The following is a 15,105-nucleotide window of genomic DNA, read 5'->3' as shown; positions in this document are numbered from 1 at the left end:
GCTAGGCAGGCCGTCTGCCATTATGTAACAGGCTTGCAGAATACTAAAGCTTATGAATATGATCTTACCAGATGGCCTGATTAGATCCTACATTACTTGCAGGGTAACTGCTAAGCAGGTCAAAGCAGAAGTTACTGCAAGAAATAGGCTTGACTTTGTGCAGAAGGGTGCAGGCTGAAAACCATGCTTCTCCAGTGAAAATATGAGCTGCTCACGAAAGAGCAGCCCATTACAGATGCCTACTGAGGCATGAACACTGAACGGGTGGGTGCACGCTGCTTCCTCCTCCTCCTCCTCCTCTCTTAGGACATCGAAATCCCCTGAGGATTATGAGCTTGCCAGGTAGCTTTATCCAGATTTGCAGCCCTGAAACACACAGCAGCACTGTAGATACAACAGTAAATGTGATGAATCCTGCCATCCACAGAGACAGCGGGAAACATATGCAAATTAACTAAGCCAACAGCCCTATTTTTCAGCACTCTGGGCTGAACACATTTTACAACAACGTTGCAGCGATTCAGGAGAAGCAAAGCTTGTGGAGAGAGGTGATACCTTTTAGTCAGCCAGCTGACAGAATTAAGGGAAGAAAAAAAAAAGAAAAAAAAAACAGCCAAATTTCCAGGCAGAGCAGCCGTTCATGCGGACGGTGAGCCGGGCTGTGACGGGAGCGCTGCGCCCGGGCAGCCGTTCGGGCCTGCCAGCCCCGGAGCGGGGCCGCGGCTGAAGGCCGCTGTCGGCCGAGCCGGGCCGGGCCGGGCCGGCGCCGTGGGGAGGCGCCGCCGCCCGGCACCGCCCCCGGGCCGCCCCCGCGGAGGCCGGGTGGCGGCGGCGGCGGCGATGGCTGCCGCGGCGGGGGGCCGGGTGCTCTGCCTCTTCGACGTGGACGGGACCCTCACGCCGGCGCGGCAGGTACCGCGGGGAGCGGGAGGGCGGCCGCCGGGGCCCCCCCGCCACCGCCCGCCGGGCTCGGCGCGGGTCGCACGCGGCGGGGACGGGGGAGACCTGCAGCGGGGGGAGTCACCCGCCAGCAGAGGCCTTTTTCTCCAGGGGATGGAGAAGCAAAGCCACAGAACAGCGGCGCTGTCCTTTTTCATTTTTATTTATTTTTATTTTTTTGGCTTTGCTCGGCCCTTGCGCTTGGCCCCCTCCCCGCAGGCCGGCCCGGTGTGGGGCGCGGGGAGCCCGGGCGCCCCCTCGCTTCGTGGGCCCCGGAGTGCGCAGGGGTAGCTGCCTTCCTGCCCTGTGTCTTTCCCACCTGGGGCAATTCGTGGTTCGTCCTCGCGGGAAGCTGCCCCATCGTGCTCTTGCTCTGGTTTCTGAGCTCTCCGGGCTGCCCAGGGGCCGTGGGGGGTCGCGTTTCCCTGTTCCCCTCTGCCCTTGCGGCTGCACAGGGCATGGCCCGCCGGGGAGTGTGGGAAGGTCGGGTACCAGTATCCGCCCTCAGGTAGGAAGACGCAAACGATCACAGGTGCGCTGGCACATCTGTAGAACGCCCCACGTGGGGGTTTCTCTTTCCTCCTCCTCCTCTGCTGCCTGTCTTCCCCGTCTCCCTCCCCCTGTACGTCCGGCTCCCCGTTCTCCTAACCCGACGGCGTGGCGTGGGGCGGCCTGCTGCCCTGGCCAAGTGCAGCGCTGCAGGAGCCAAGCCAGCGGAGTCCTGCCCGCACGTGGGAGCCGCTTTTGCCTCCACCCATGTCCGGTTCGCGGAGGCTGCTGCGGACGGATGGAGAAAGCAAGGGGCTATCATTTCACTCGGCCTGAGGGATGTTTGGGGAAGGGGGGAAAGGACAGACCCTGCTGCCACCAGTGCTGGAGCTGTCTGTGGTGGCTCTGCTGCGGGCTGCTCTGGGGCCCGTGGCTTACCTGCTCCCCCTGCTGCAGTATAACCTGTCACTTTTCCTCCCACTCCTCCAGAAAATTGAACCAGAAGTGGACAAGTTCCTGCAGGAGCTGCGCAAGAGAGTGAAGATTGGGGTGGTGGGAGGCTCCGACTATTCCAAGATAGCCGAGCAGCTGGGTGAGGGTGACGAAGGTGAGATGCCACCTGCACTGGAGGAAGGGAGCAGCCACCGGGGGGCAAGAGGGGGGCAGCAGGCAGATACCAGGGAGCGTAGGAGCTAATCCACGTTTTATAGCCTCTGGGACTTCCATGTACCACGGCACAGGGGGCCTCTTTGTATCCAGAGGGATCACATACATCCAAAATCAACAAGCTGCCTCCGAGCCTGTCTTCGTGGCCATTGCCCTTTGGCCGCTGGTGGTGCCCAAGGAGCCACGGAGCTGCTGTTCAAAGGCTAACGTCTGCTGAGAGCAGGTGGGGGTGCTGTTAACCCACCCCTTCAGGTCTTGTGCTGGGCCCAGTCCAGGGCCACAGCAGCTGCAAGAGCAGCTGGGATCTTCTTTGCTCCTGCAGCTCCTGCAATTAGCAATCAAGAGCCCGTTGTGAATTTTGCCTCCACCCCTGCTCTCTCCCTGTTGCTCTGCAAGCTACTCAGCCGCGCACCCTTCAGTGACTGGGGTCTCTGATGAGTTCTCGATTAAGCTCAGAGCCAGAACAGATGGAAAGCGGCGGTGCCCAAGCTGTTCACCTGCACGCCCATGGTGCTATGGACCAGGTGGCCCTGAGCAGTGGCGGGCAGGGGATGAGCCGCCAGTTCTACCTGGGCAGGGCAAACGGGGATGGGAGGTAGAGGAGGGACTGGGAGAGCAAGGCAGGCGACCTGTCTCGGTCTGCCTTGTTTTCCCTCTCCAATATCAGTGTAAAACACACGGCTGGGTACTAAGGTCTCTCTTCTGCCTCATTAGCTGAGAGAGGCCACACCATGAAGTAATTCACGGCTCAAGGGAGCATGAGATTAATTGCTGAGTCGGCAGTGGTCTGTTTACTGCCCCCAGGAGGGGCTGGAATTAGATAACCAGTAACTACATCACGGGAATATCCTGGCAGTGGGGAAGGGAAGAGAGGGAGCAGAAGGACATGCACGCGATGGAAAGCCTGGTGTTTTGGAGCTCTTATCTCGGTTCTGCCACTGATTCAGTCTGTGAGCTCAGTCAGGTCCCTTCCCCCTTCATGCCTCAGCATCCCACCTGGGAGCTGAAGATAATGTCCCTCCCTACTGTGCAGGGAACGGTGAGGGATGGCGCTCATTTGCTGAGTGCTGGGAGATGAGAAGTGTGATGCTAAGGATTATGGAGAAAGGCTCCCTGGGTCCTGAATACAGGCAGCATTTCTCTTTTCATGTGGCCCCTTTTCCTAGGCAAAGGCTGAAGCAGTACTAATTTTTTTTTTCCTCCTTTGTTTCCTCCCCTCCAGTCATCAATAAATTTGACTATGTCTTTGCTGAGAATGGTACTGTGCAATACAAGAACGGGCAACTGGTCTCCAAGCAGGTAGGCCCAGCAGCTCTCACAAACACAACTCTCCTTCTCCATCCCTGTGCATCTCATGAGTGCTGTGGGAAAAAGTGTCTGGTCCCATTCAGAAGGGCAACCTCTTCTGTTCTCCCCAGCAGCCAGGTTTGCCTGTCCCGCTCCTCCTGTTCATGTTCTTGGGTTCGAGCAAAGCCTGGAGCCTGCCCTCCCCACAAATAACTGTTGGGCTGTTGGGCTCACATGTTGTCTGTCATGGGGCTCACATGTTTTGTGGCTGAGACAGCCAGGACCACCTCAGGTATGGCAGCTGCTTAGCCCCAGGAGAGGCTGTGCGGCTGATGCTCCTGTGGGGCAGAAGAGCCAAAGAGGCCGGAAAAAAGAACTGTTCCTGCTGTCTTGTGCTGCCCTCACTGCATACTGTCCACATTGGGTAGAAAAGCCTGGTCCAAAAAGGCTTTGCTGTTTTCTGGAGAGCCTCTCTTCCTGACAAGTTAGCAGGAATCTGGGCTTCATGTGTCTCTAGCTTCTTCCTTGCTCCCCCTTCTGCCCCCTAGGCCATTCAGGACCACCTGGGAGAAGAGCTGCTGCAGGATCTAATCAACTTCTGTCTCAACTACATGGCGCTGCTGAAGCTGCCCAAGAAACGGTAAAGGCTTGAGCCTGCGCAAACGGGAGTTGTGTCACTGATTTCTAGGGAACTCAGTCCTCCAGAGGCCTCTTGAGACAAGCTCAATAGCCCAGCTGTTCTTTGCTCCAGGTCTGGCAGGTTTTTGTTAGTATCTAGAGGCCCTGTACAGGATCATTGTCCCATTGAGCTGAGCAATGTGGGCAAACCATGTAGGACAGTCTTTGTTCTGGAGAGTTTGCAGTATTTGTTAACATAATGCCTGCTCTTTCCCCCCTCAGATTTTCTTCCCTCAGAAGCAGGGTACAGCCACTGCCTGCAGCTGTTTTAAGACAATAGTAACAGCTCGTTCCTCATCAGAGCATCAGGCATAAGCATTCGTATGAGGCTCCAAACAGACAAAGAATGGGAGGGCTGAAGTCCTCAGATGGGAAGTCCAGAGGCTGAGCACGTAGTTTCACACTGCATCTAACCCAGTGTCACTTCAAGCCACTGGTAATAGGGCTGGCCCTGCTGTGCTCCCAACCATGTGCTCCTGTTTGCTTCCCCTGCATCGGATCCAGCCTCACAGGGTGAGGTTGTTCACCTGGCCTGAAGGACAACCAGTCCACCACAAGGAAAGAAAAGGATAGTTTCCCCTTGGATCAGCTTGCCCTGTTATCACACCATTGCTAGATCCAGCAGAAACAAGGGAGAGGGGACAGATGGCAGAGACATGGAAGGGGAGAACAGGATGGCCTTCTTCAGAGGCAGCTCGCAGTTAAACCAGTCTGGGTGTAACGTCAAAACACCCCTCAGACTACAATTTCATAAATGCTTGAAGTCAGCATGAGCCAGCGCTGCTATTGAAAGAAGCCATTCTGCCCTCTTCTTGACCCAGCTGTTTGTGCCTGCTCTGTCCCATGTCAGCACCAGTGTTTGTATGGTGAACCTGCACAGGGGAGTGCTCTGGCTGAAATTAAGACTTGAATGAAAATTGCTAAACTGTGATCCAAATCAGTCTTTTGATCTGAGTCACCATGTGGCAGCATGAGCACTTGTGAGAGGGGCCAGGGTGGCTGGCTCCTTTTGGCAGGAGTGCTGGCTAAACATGTCCCCAAAACTGTGGGCTGGGGCCCAGACACCTCAAGGCTGTTTGGTTGCCTCACTGATGTCTGGTTGCCCAACACCCAGCAAGGTTTTGGCTCCTAAATGTCTCTGTGGGTTCAGGCTTTTGGGATTTTTAGCAAAGCAAGGGCTTGAACCCGTGTCTCCTGAGTCCTGGCCTAGGGCATGAACCACCAGACCCTTGGTGTTATCTGGGACAACATTGGCACTGCTGAGGTGCTGCCCAGCAGGCTGTAGGCATGGCTGCCTGTGTGTCCTTCTTCCTTCAGTGTGCTGTAAGACAGGATCTGAGGTGGGGAAAGCTAGTCTCAGGTTCAGTGCTTCATCACAGAACAACAGCAGACAGGGCTGGGAGGGATGTCAAAGGGTTAGTGAGTTCAGGGCTCCTCAGCTGGAAAGGGAAGGGGATATTCCTTCTCCAGCTAGGTTTCCACAAGAGCTTTTATTCTATTTTCAAATAGACTGTGCATGCCATCCCTTGTTGTTTGCAACACCAGTGCTGGTACTGGGCTGAACCCTCAAAAAGCTATTCCAAGGTGTGAAGTTGTTACCAAATCAGTGACAAAGTCAACAAAACTGGCCAGGTTTCTAGCAGAGAGAAGAGAAAGGAATAGTTTTCTGACAGCTTAGTGCTTTGAAGCGGCCCAGTGAGGGACTGGCAGAGTAGTAGTGCCAGTGCAGGATGAGGGTGGCAAGCAGGAAATTCAGTCGTGTCCGTGTGAGCTTAGATAAGAACCACAGTCAAAGGTGCAGGGAGGGGAAAACAAGAGACACAAAGGCCCTGCAGGTCCTACCTGATCACGACCCACAATGAGGTGCTGATTGTTCATCATCAGCCAGCACCTTACATCAGTAGTGAGTTACATTGACCTGCTCCATCCTACTGCCTCAAGGTACTGCCAACTCCACCCAACTCATCTACCACAGATAACATATCTTAAAAGCCACCAGGGTGGAGATGTCACAGTCCCGACAGGCAGTTGGTGCGGTCTGGAGAACAGCTGTCCTTGCAGTTGTTATAACAATAGAAAATATTTCCTAGCATCTCACCTAAGCCCATTGCTCCCAGCCTGTCTCCAGGGTGCACAAGAATGGTTTATTTCTCTTCTTTTCACAGTCTCCTTTTATAAAATTGTGAGCCTCTGGGAGACCTTAAGTAGAGTTGTTCAAGCATGGCCTCAGCCTGCTGCAGCAGGGCTCTTGGGCGTCTTTGAGGCTCTTGTATACCTGAAGCACAAGCACCCACGGGTGGACACAGCGTCTTTCCTGCTGTGTGCTCCTGCAGACACTGAGCAGTCATTCCCCTGGAAAGGTCTGTTTCTCTCTGCCTGCCCCCGTTGTAAAACCCTCCAGTAACCCTGTGCCCTTGCCTGCATACAGAGGGACCTTCATTGAGTTTCGCAATGGGATGCTGAACATCTCCCCCATCGGACGGAGCTGCACACCAGAGGAGCGAATCGAGTTCTCTGAGTTGGACAAGGTATGCGGGCCTGTCCTGGGCTCACCCTCCCCTTCTCCGCTGATCTTGCAGCGTTACAGCTCTTGGGTCTTGTCTGCTTCTCCCTTGCCCAAGGGAAGGAGCCCAGCTCCAAGCTGGGCACCACGCCAACACACACAGCAAGGTGAAGACAGGACTGATGGTCAGAAAGCCCAAGGAGAGACACAGATAAAGGGAAGAATTTGGCTTCATTGGGGACCACCAATGCAGTGGGGCTGCCAACAGTGTTCCTTGTGCTGTGGGAGACCCCCAGGGAATAAGGCATTTATTTCACAGGGTATTTCCTCGTTCACAATAAACAAAGACGGAATTCCCCTGAAAACCCTCAGAGAGCCTGAAACTTTCTAGCTCAGGTCACCCCTCCAGGATGGCCCAGCAGCCATTTCTTTCTCTCCTACTCTCCCAGCCCTAAAAGAGCTGGAACCAATGGGCTTCCCAGACTGGGATCTCTGAAGTGTTTGGCCTGCACTCAGAGCAGTTTCTACCTGTGGGAGCTTTCTTGGGAAATAGGGATCAGTCAGACTTTGCAAGACGTAAGCAAAGCTGGAAACTTTGGATTATGAACTTGTCTTCTGGGAAATTGAAGCAGATGCATTTCATTGCCAAGGAGGGTGCGTGATCTGCTGTTCCCAGTAGTTTGCTGAATCTGGCCTAAGCTAACGACCTTATAAGCAGGCCTTGGGTCGGACTGATGGAAGCTGGCTAAACATTGTTAAACTGTCCAGGAGGAGGGGGTCAGACAAGAGGGAACTGAAGGCAGTCAGTTTAGTGTCTGTTCAGGATCTTGCAGAGCACAGAGTTCCCTTGGGGCTTAGGGAGGTAGGAAGGGGAAGTGGGATCAGAGCAGAGAAATGCACCAGAGTTGCCCAGCAAATGTCTTTCAGCAGATTATGGTAGACTGTCAACATCTAATTATTCAAACCCTTCTTCCTCCCCTTTCCTTCTTCTCCTCTATAGAAAGAGCGGATCCGGGAGAAGTTTGTGGCAGCCTTGCAGAGGGAGTTTGCTGGCAAAGGCCTGCGTTTCTCTCGAGGTGAGCAGAGGGTGCTACCCTGGCTTTGTATTGGCCTCTTTATTGTGTTTCCCATTAAATTCTAGGAAGGGCAGTAGGAATCCTGGCTATTCCCTCCAGGGGCTTGGTTGGGTGAACACTGGAGCAGTGCTCCCCAGGGGGACCCTGGCAAGAGGACAAAGAGCTTCTATTCCTGGAGAGCTGTTTTGAGGGTGGCACATTCACAGCAAGGCAATGGGCAGAGAATAAACTGTGCTGTAGATTTTCTTCTTGGGGAATTGGCTATACAGACTGGTTTCTGCCCCATGACGTTTTCTGTGCCTTATTTTAGTTAGCTCTGCTGAGCCCACCCCTGCACAGGAGGTCTGTTTTGGCTCAAGCATCAGCAGTAGGGTTGCCGGCAGAGCTCCAGGCACATCCAGTCCTCTGCACAGACTCCTCTAGGAATGCAGTGGTATAAGAGAGAAAGGATCCTCACGCGTTTCTCCGCTCTGGAGCTTTGTTTGGAGCTGCCAAGTGGCAGGGAGTTTGTCTCTCCATGCCATGACCTTTTGCAGGTCCACTTCTTGGGGTGGAGCTGCACTTTTACAGCCAACTTAACAAAGGCGAGGAACTGAAGGAGAAGCTGAGCTATCTTGGGAATGTACTGAGGATGGGGAGGAAAATGAGGTGTTATGTAAGTGATGGGGCTGAAATTGGAAGAGACTGTCTGCAGAAAGGATAGGTACGTTTTAACATAAGGAGGTGCCACGTGGAAATCTAGCCAAAGGGCAAGGGGATGACGAAGCTGGGATGCGGCAGGTGACACTCCACTCTTGTGCACAGCACCAGCCAGTACAGAGCGCTTGGCCCTCTGGTCTTCCAAGAGCTTTCATCCTGAGAGTGTCCCCTCCCCTCTCCCTTCAGTGTCCTGCCAAGAATATCTTGTGCTGCCCGCAGCATTGACACAGATCATTTGTCATAGCAGAGAAAGACAAAGGCCCTGCAGCCAGGTCCCCAAGGGCACAGGGGACAAGAACAGAACAATGGGCCTTTCTCCTCTGACTTTGGGAAGCTGCCATCAAGAGCTCCGGCCCCTGGTGTAAAAGCATGAAGACAGTGGGAGCTGCGGGCCCCCAGCTTCTCTGCAGAGAAAGCACGGGGTGTCTCAGGTCAGGCATCCAAAAACAGGGGCACATGGAAACAGGCCTCTTGTGGCAGGCTGGCTCCAAGCACCTTGTCCCAGGCTGTGGAGGGCACAAGACCCAGAGGTGATGGGAGATCTCGCTGCAGCCCCCTGGACCTGTGCTTTGCCCAGACCAGGGACAGTGCTTGCTGTCCTTGATGCAGGCCTCACTCCCCTCTCTGTCTGATTTCCTCCCCGCTTTGGCTGTCATCAGGAGCCCTTCTTGCTGCCCAGAACCAGGAGAAATGCAGCATTTTTCACAGGTAAATGACTCTGGATACAAAAAGAGGAAGGATTTTGAGGGCACTGTCCTGGAAAATGGGCGGTCAGGTTTATCTGCTGCTCTGCTGCAGGCTCCTTTTGTGAGCCCAGACACTTCCCCATACCTGATCTCCTAGGGCACTTGCTCCCTTCAGTATTGCAGTGCCTTGCCTGGGTCACCCTACCTCCTCATGAATCCTCTGCCCTGAGCTGCGCACACAGGTTCCTTGCCCTGTGCATGGGGAACCAGTGGCAGTTTAGGGACCCCCCAAACCAACAGGGCACCTCAGCTAGCCAAGGAGGAGCAGAGGAAGTCATCAGTACATACACTTCCGAGCAGCCTGAGGGATGGGTGCCTCCCCTCCAGCAGGGACCTTCCCCCGTGGGTAACTGTCTCCCTCCTAAGAGAGGTGAGGATTATTATTTGCGATGAAAGATACGGTGAAACTCCGGAATTGCTGGTAGCCTGGTAGATTGCCTAGAGAAACAGGCAAACGACATCACCCCACTGGGGACCCAGTGGAGCAGGGGTCTGAACTGGGGGGTGAGGGACATCCCAGTTCAAATCCATGTTCCTCTGGGCTCCAAGCGAGACCCAAATATACGTATGCCCTAAACTGTGGGCTTTGACTGTTCTGGGAGGAGTGTTTCACTGATGCTGCTCCTGGCTGTGTCAGCTTGCTGGTGGGGCAGGGGGCTAACTGTACAGCGTGGATGCAGAAGAGGATTGGATTCAAATCCCTTTTCCCACACAGCACGGAACAGCCCCAGAGGATGGGGAATGTGCTGCCTGGGGTTTAGTGTACACCCAAAATGGGAGCGGGGGTGCTGGGGATAACTCTGCCTGATCTAGAGCCAGGGCTTGTTTCTCACCTTTTTAGACAGTACTGTGCGTGTGGATGTTCACACATATACAGGCTCTCTGGGAAAGCTCCCTTACCTCTGTATGTCTGCCCCATCTGCCTTGACACCTCTCAAGCTGTTGGCAGCCTGCATTTGACTCAGTGATGAGAGGTGACAGGGCCCCAAGCAGGTCAACAGGCTCACGGTACGGTGGTGGCAAAGTCCATGCTCCTTGAGCAGCGTGCAAAGCCCGCTCAGGGCCTGCAGCATGGCAAGTGGGGACCCAAGGTGTGTGATATGCAGAGTTCGCTTTGTGTTTGCAGAACACCAGGAGCTCCAGATACCTGCAGGGTTAAGTAGCTTCAGAGCAGTGGTTTTAGAAATGTCGGTGATGTCCGCACAGGAGCCTAGGAGAGAGCTTGATGCTGGTATCTATCTGAGGACGTGGGCTTTGTGCCCACTTCTGCCTCATGTGGGATGCAGAGTGCGTCAGTGCTGATCTGTAAGGCATAACCCCCAAATCTGCCCCTGACAGAGCCATCTCTTGCAACTCCCCCACCATGCCCACTGGGTCCTGCTTGCATCCGTGGTTGTCACGGGAGCTGTGCTGATGTCGCCCCAGCTGTGCTGATGTCACCCCTGCCTGTTGTCATAGGAACGGCATGGTCCTGGTCACATGCTGGAAGATCAGTCAGGGAGGGAGGCAGATGCCTGGGTGCTGTGTGGGGAGGGCTCTCTGCGCGTGTCCACCCTTTTTCCCCTCCTCCTGTCCGTCCCAGGGTGGGAGGATACCCTGCCAGCACCCAGCCACAGTGCCTGATGCCCTTCGTTCTGCTGGCAGGTGGCATGATCAGCTTTGACGTCTTCCCAGAGGGCTGGGACAAGCGCTACTGCCTCAACGTCCTTGACGACGAGCGATTTGACACCATCCACTTCTTTGGAAATGAGACAACCCCTGTGAGTATGCTCCGGTAGCCCAGTGCTTGGCCACCTTCTCTTGTTCAGCCTAGTGAGCACTGCGCAGAGCTGCTCCCTCCACGGTCCCTGCGCCTGAGCCTCTGCCAGAGGCCAACACAGACCTCTAGCGGTGCAAGAGGGAGAGATGCTGTCATGTGGGGTGTGTTTGCAGCAGGCTCATAATGTTTGCAAGTCTGGCTGGACTGTGCAGAAATCACCTTGGATTTGCTGTGCTGGGGTCAACATCAGTATTGCTTTCCTTCCCCCAGCACTGTCTGGGGGTGTCAGCCACTCCTGAGGCCAATACGACCCAGAAGACAAGCCCTAAACACTTAGGAGAGGGCTTTTCAGGAACAGCTTTGCCTTCCCTTTAGTCTGGTGGAGAGTGGTGCTTCCTTGCTGCTATAGACCAGCTTAGCCATCTGCTTGGCCCTTTCCCTTCCAGATGCTGGCAACCTCCCCTGCCCAGATGCGCCCACCCCATCTCCTGCTAGACCTTTCATGAGCAGGGTAGGGGTTAACCCTGCCCTCCCAGACAAGCTATCCTGGTCTAGGACCTTCCCTGTCCTTTCCAGGGGATGTGGTGCTCTCCACCATACACCTCCCATGCTCTAAGGTGGCACAGAAGAGGGGAAGCAGGAGCAGGGCTCTCAGTACAGCCTCTTCTGCCTCCCTGCTGGCACGTGGGTAACAAGCAGCATGTCTCTGTGAGCCAGCAAAGCCCGACCAGCCCATTCCCTGCAGGGTCACTGCCTGCCAAGGTGTGCATGAACCCAGCTGGCTAGCCGCATGCTCCTGGCTTCTGCCCCAGCTCAAGGGAGACCTGCGCTGCAGCAGCAAATGGAGGCTTCTTGCAGGACGAAACAAGCTCTGGGTTGTCAAAGGAGGAGGAGGCTCTGACGAGGCTCTGCTAACTTTTTCCCTATTTTGTATTCCCGTGCAGGGAGGGAACGATTATGAAATTTATGATGATCCCCGAACGGTGGGACATAGTGTCCAGTCCCCCAAGGATACCGTCCAGCGATGTCGTGAAATCTTCTTTCCAGAGAGAGCTAATGAGTGCTGACTGTGAGATCCCTGCAGCTCTTCTCCACCACTCTCTTCCCCCATGAGGAAAAGCACCTTCATTTGAGGAATCTGCTCAGGGTAGACTGGAAAACACTTTCCAGAGCTGGTCAGGATTTAATATGTGAATGCGGGTGGGTGTGCAGAAGAGGGGCTCAGATGATCAGCCCTTCAGCACTCCCCATTTATGGCTGGAGTCTGTGGGATTGGACAGCCCTTCTCTCCAGAAAAACTCTTCTCTTTCCAGTTCAGGCCTAGGTGGGAGGCAATACCTGCTTTCTTGATCTGAAAGCATTCGAAATGGCCAGTCATGACAGTGTGTGTGTCCCTCTCTTGCTCCCTCCCCTTTTCTCTTCTTTCTCGCTCTGTTTCTCTTAACATTTCTGCACAAGGGAATATGCATCTCATGTTTCTCTCCCTCTTGTCCCTTTTGACAGGGAAGATGGGTCTGCTCAGGCTCCAGGCACTCTCACTGGAGAAGCAAGATGCCAATAAAGCAGTTTGTTCCAAGGCCCTGGTAGGAAGGGGCAGCAGCGACCCCAGCTTGTTGCAGTGCTGTATGCCCTAACGGAGAGGGACACGGTATCAGCATTGCCCTGAGACCTCAAGGCCTGTGTGCATCCCTCACCTCAGTTCCATGCAGGGACTGTCCTTAGACATGGCCTGGGAATGATATTTTTAAAATGGCTGTGCTCCCACTCTGGGCTTTGCTCAGGTGCCTAAAGAAACTAATTCTCTTTACCTTATGAAAAAAAATGGCTACAATGGGTTTCATGTCCTGCAGAAGTTGTCAAGTCTGACAGCTGGCTTGTCTGGAGGACCCCTGGGTGTCTAATGAGCATAGGGCACTTTGTGGGAAGACTGGGATCAGACACTCTACCAACAGTCTTCTCATGTTTCGGCATTGGAGTCACTGGTGTGTTAGTACCCAATCTTATCCAAGGCATTCATTAACAGAAACTAAATCCTCTTCCTTTCCTAGTGCTCAGCTTTCCTGTCATGTTCTTCTGTCAGAGACATTTTCAGAGATGGCCAATACAGGCCAAAACTGGTTCCTAGTGCCAGTGGAGATATATACTTTAACAATACCCTCCAAGCTTTCTTTTTCCACCACATTTCCTCCACCCACTCGCTTTACATGGCCGCCTTTAGGGAGGCAATTATTCGGTGCCACTCTCATATGTCCTCTTCTTTCTTCTTCTGAGTTTTCATGCATAGCAAAACTAAATCTCTCTTTGGGCCCTGACCTCCTCCCTCACATTGCCCCTTTACTCCTGGCTGTTACACTAGGGTGTGACTGCACATCAGTGACTTTAGTTGCAGCTCAGTGCTCAGCAGGACGTTTGGGGATCCTCCCCAGGGAGGTGCCCTCCTTACAGCTGCCTGGGGCACAAGCACCTGGTATTTGTGCTCCCAGAGGGGAGGCCAGAGGTTCCTCCAAAATTTGTCACATTGCTCCCTGGAAGCTTTTCTCACCATGTCCCTGCCAATGTGTCACTGTCCCTGCTGAGCTGTTACTGTCTCTTGGTTCTGTTTTTCCTCTCCTTTTTCTCTTGTTCCTGCTTTCCTTGCACTCTAATTGCCTCTCCCTGTAGCCCAGTTGCTCTTTGCATCTAGTAGCTGGACTGCAGAGAGAGATTTCTCAGCTGGCTACCACCACTTAACTAAGGGACCAAGTTGCTCAGACAAGATACGTTGGTGCTTTTAGATCCAGGGCAGGGCTCCCACATTGGCACTGGCAGAAGCCTGAGTGGACCTTGGTACTGTTGCCTGGCCACAGTCGCAAGAGCAGGTGTGCTGCATGGCCAGTAGCATCAGGGTGCTTTTCTTCTCCATTTGACTGTACCTCATAACTCCACAACACATCAGGTCTGTAATGCATCAAGTCTGCATGAGTGCATTGGTCTGCCGGGCATCCAGAAATCCCCAACAGATGCACGAGTTTCTCTTTCTACCCAGACAAAATTTCTGAGTGGGAGAAGAGGACCTGTTGGAGAAGCCTGATGCAGGGTACCTTTTCCACAGACCACTGTTTTTAGCCCTCCGGGACAACCTTTATGGAGGAGTCATGTTTTGTGGTTCCTCCTTCTCTGTTTCACTGTGGATCAGGTTACATGTGGTTTTCTTGGTTTATTTTTTTCTGTAAGTGAATTCAAAGTCAGCAGGATCTCTAGAGAGCTCCGTGGTGTTGAAAATCAGGTCCTGACCCTGAAGGTGCAAGACACCACAGTGGCTTGGGGACTGAGGTGACTGGTGTATTTGAAGGGAAAGGGAGGCTCTGTCCAAAGCTGCTCCTGGTGGCATTGCTTGGTGTGGGGAGAATTGCAGGGAGTGCAGAGTAGAAACACAGCTGCCCTTTGAGGCAGTAGCCACTGTTTTCTCTGCTGAGGAGTCCACATGGGCATTGTGGGGATCAAGTTCAGGAAGCTTCCTCTTTCCTGGTGTCCTCTGTGTTACACTGAGCTTGGGCTAGTGGGGGGGCACCTCCTGCCAGGAGACCCTGTCCTGCTGGAGAAAGAGGAGGGCGGCATCAGAAATAACTGGGGAGCCCCGGGATCTTGAGGCACCGAAATGCTGCTATTGAGGTGGCTGAACGCTGAACTTGGCATGAGGCAGGCACCTCACCTGTCCGCTGGGAAGCAGATGGGTAGCGCAGGGGTGCCCATGTGTCCCCCACTGAGGACAAGGCATGCAGAGGAGGCCCGTGCCAGAGAGCTGAGCAGTCTCTGGCTGCAGAGCGGCTGCCATGGCTCTTCAGTCCGGCCAGCACAGAGCCAAAGCTAACCCGCGGGACCTGCAGAGACAAAATCGGGTCCTCCATGGTGCTGTGAGTATGCGCAAGGGAGGATTTCTCAGCGCTTGTGTGCAAGCAGGCGGACGTGATGGGCCCCACGTCAGGAACGGTGTTGCCATATGGTTCTGTATCCCTGCAAGACGGGCAGTTCCTGTCTGACTGATACTAACTGTTAAATAAGAAATATATTTAAATACATATATAAATATATATACATATATAAAAATCAATCATATTAAAGCTGTAACGGCCATGGAGGGAGCGTCTGCTTTGTGCCCGAGCTCTGCTCTGGCCCTTGCATGCTGTGGGTGTCTGGGGGTGAGTTGAGGGAAGGGGAAGCCATGGAGAACTGTGCAGTCCTATGGCCAGCAGCAGGGCTTCAATACCCCCCCCCCCCACCCCA

At 54.1% G+C, this 15,105-nt stretch overlaps 1 protein-coding gene across 1 annotated transcript; it reads left to right on the top strand.

Annotated features, from left to right (window-relative positions):
* The first annotated feature begins 836 nt into the window (after positions 1–836).
* On the top strand, positions 837–15,096 carry PMM1 (phosphomannomutase 1). Its single transcript, XM_067310653.1, has 8 exons — positions 837–912; positions 1,918–2,035; positions 3,317–3,393; positions 3,930–4,021; positions 6,488–6,587; positions 7,563–7,638; positions 10,728–10,843; positions 11,787–15,096. Exons 1-8 carry the CDS (start codon positions 841–843, stop codon positions 11,907–11,909), a joined length of 774 nt encoding a protein of 257 aa, XP_067166754.1. The 5' UTR covers positions 837–840; the 3' UTR covers positions 11,910–15,096.
* Positions 15,097–15,105: the final 9 nt, after the last annotated feature.

The sequence above is a fragment of the Apteryx mantelli genome, chromosome 1 (genome assembly GCF_036417845.1).
Source record: "Apteryx mantelli isolate bAptMan1 chromosome 1, bAptMan1.hap1, whole genome shotgun sequence".
NCBI lineage: Eukaryota > Metazoa > Chordata > Aves > Apterygiformes > Apterygidae > Apteryx > Apteryx mantelli.
The sequence above is the reverse complement of the archived record's forward strand: the minus strand, read 5'-3'. Positions and strand labels throughout refer to the sequence as shown.

Excerpts from the sequence above, each read along its gene's own strand:
- PMM1 (XM_067310653.1), top strand. The coding sequence starts at position 841 with ATGGCTGCCGCGGCGGGGGGCCGGGTGCTCTGCCTCTTCGACGTGGAC. Across the intron at positions 4,022-6,487 it reads CTGAAGCTGCCCAAGAAACG|AGGGACCTTCATTGAGTTTC; the intron begins GTAAAGGCTTGA and ends GCCTGCATACAG. Across the intron at positions 10,844-11,786 it reads TTGGAAATGAGACAACCCCT|GGAGGGAACGATTATGAAAT; the intron begins GTGAGTATGCTC and ends ATTCCCGTGCAG.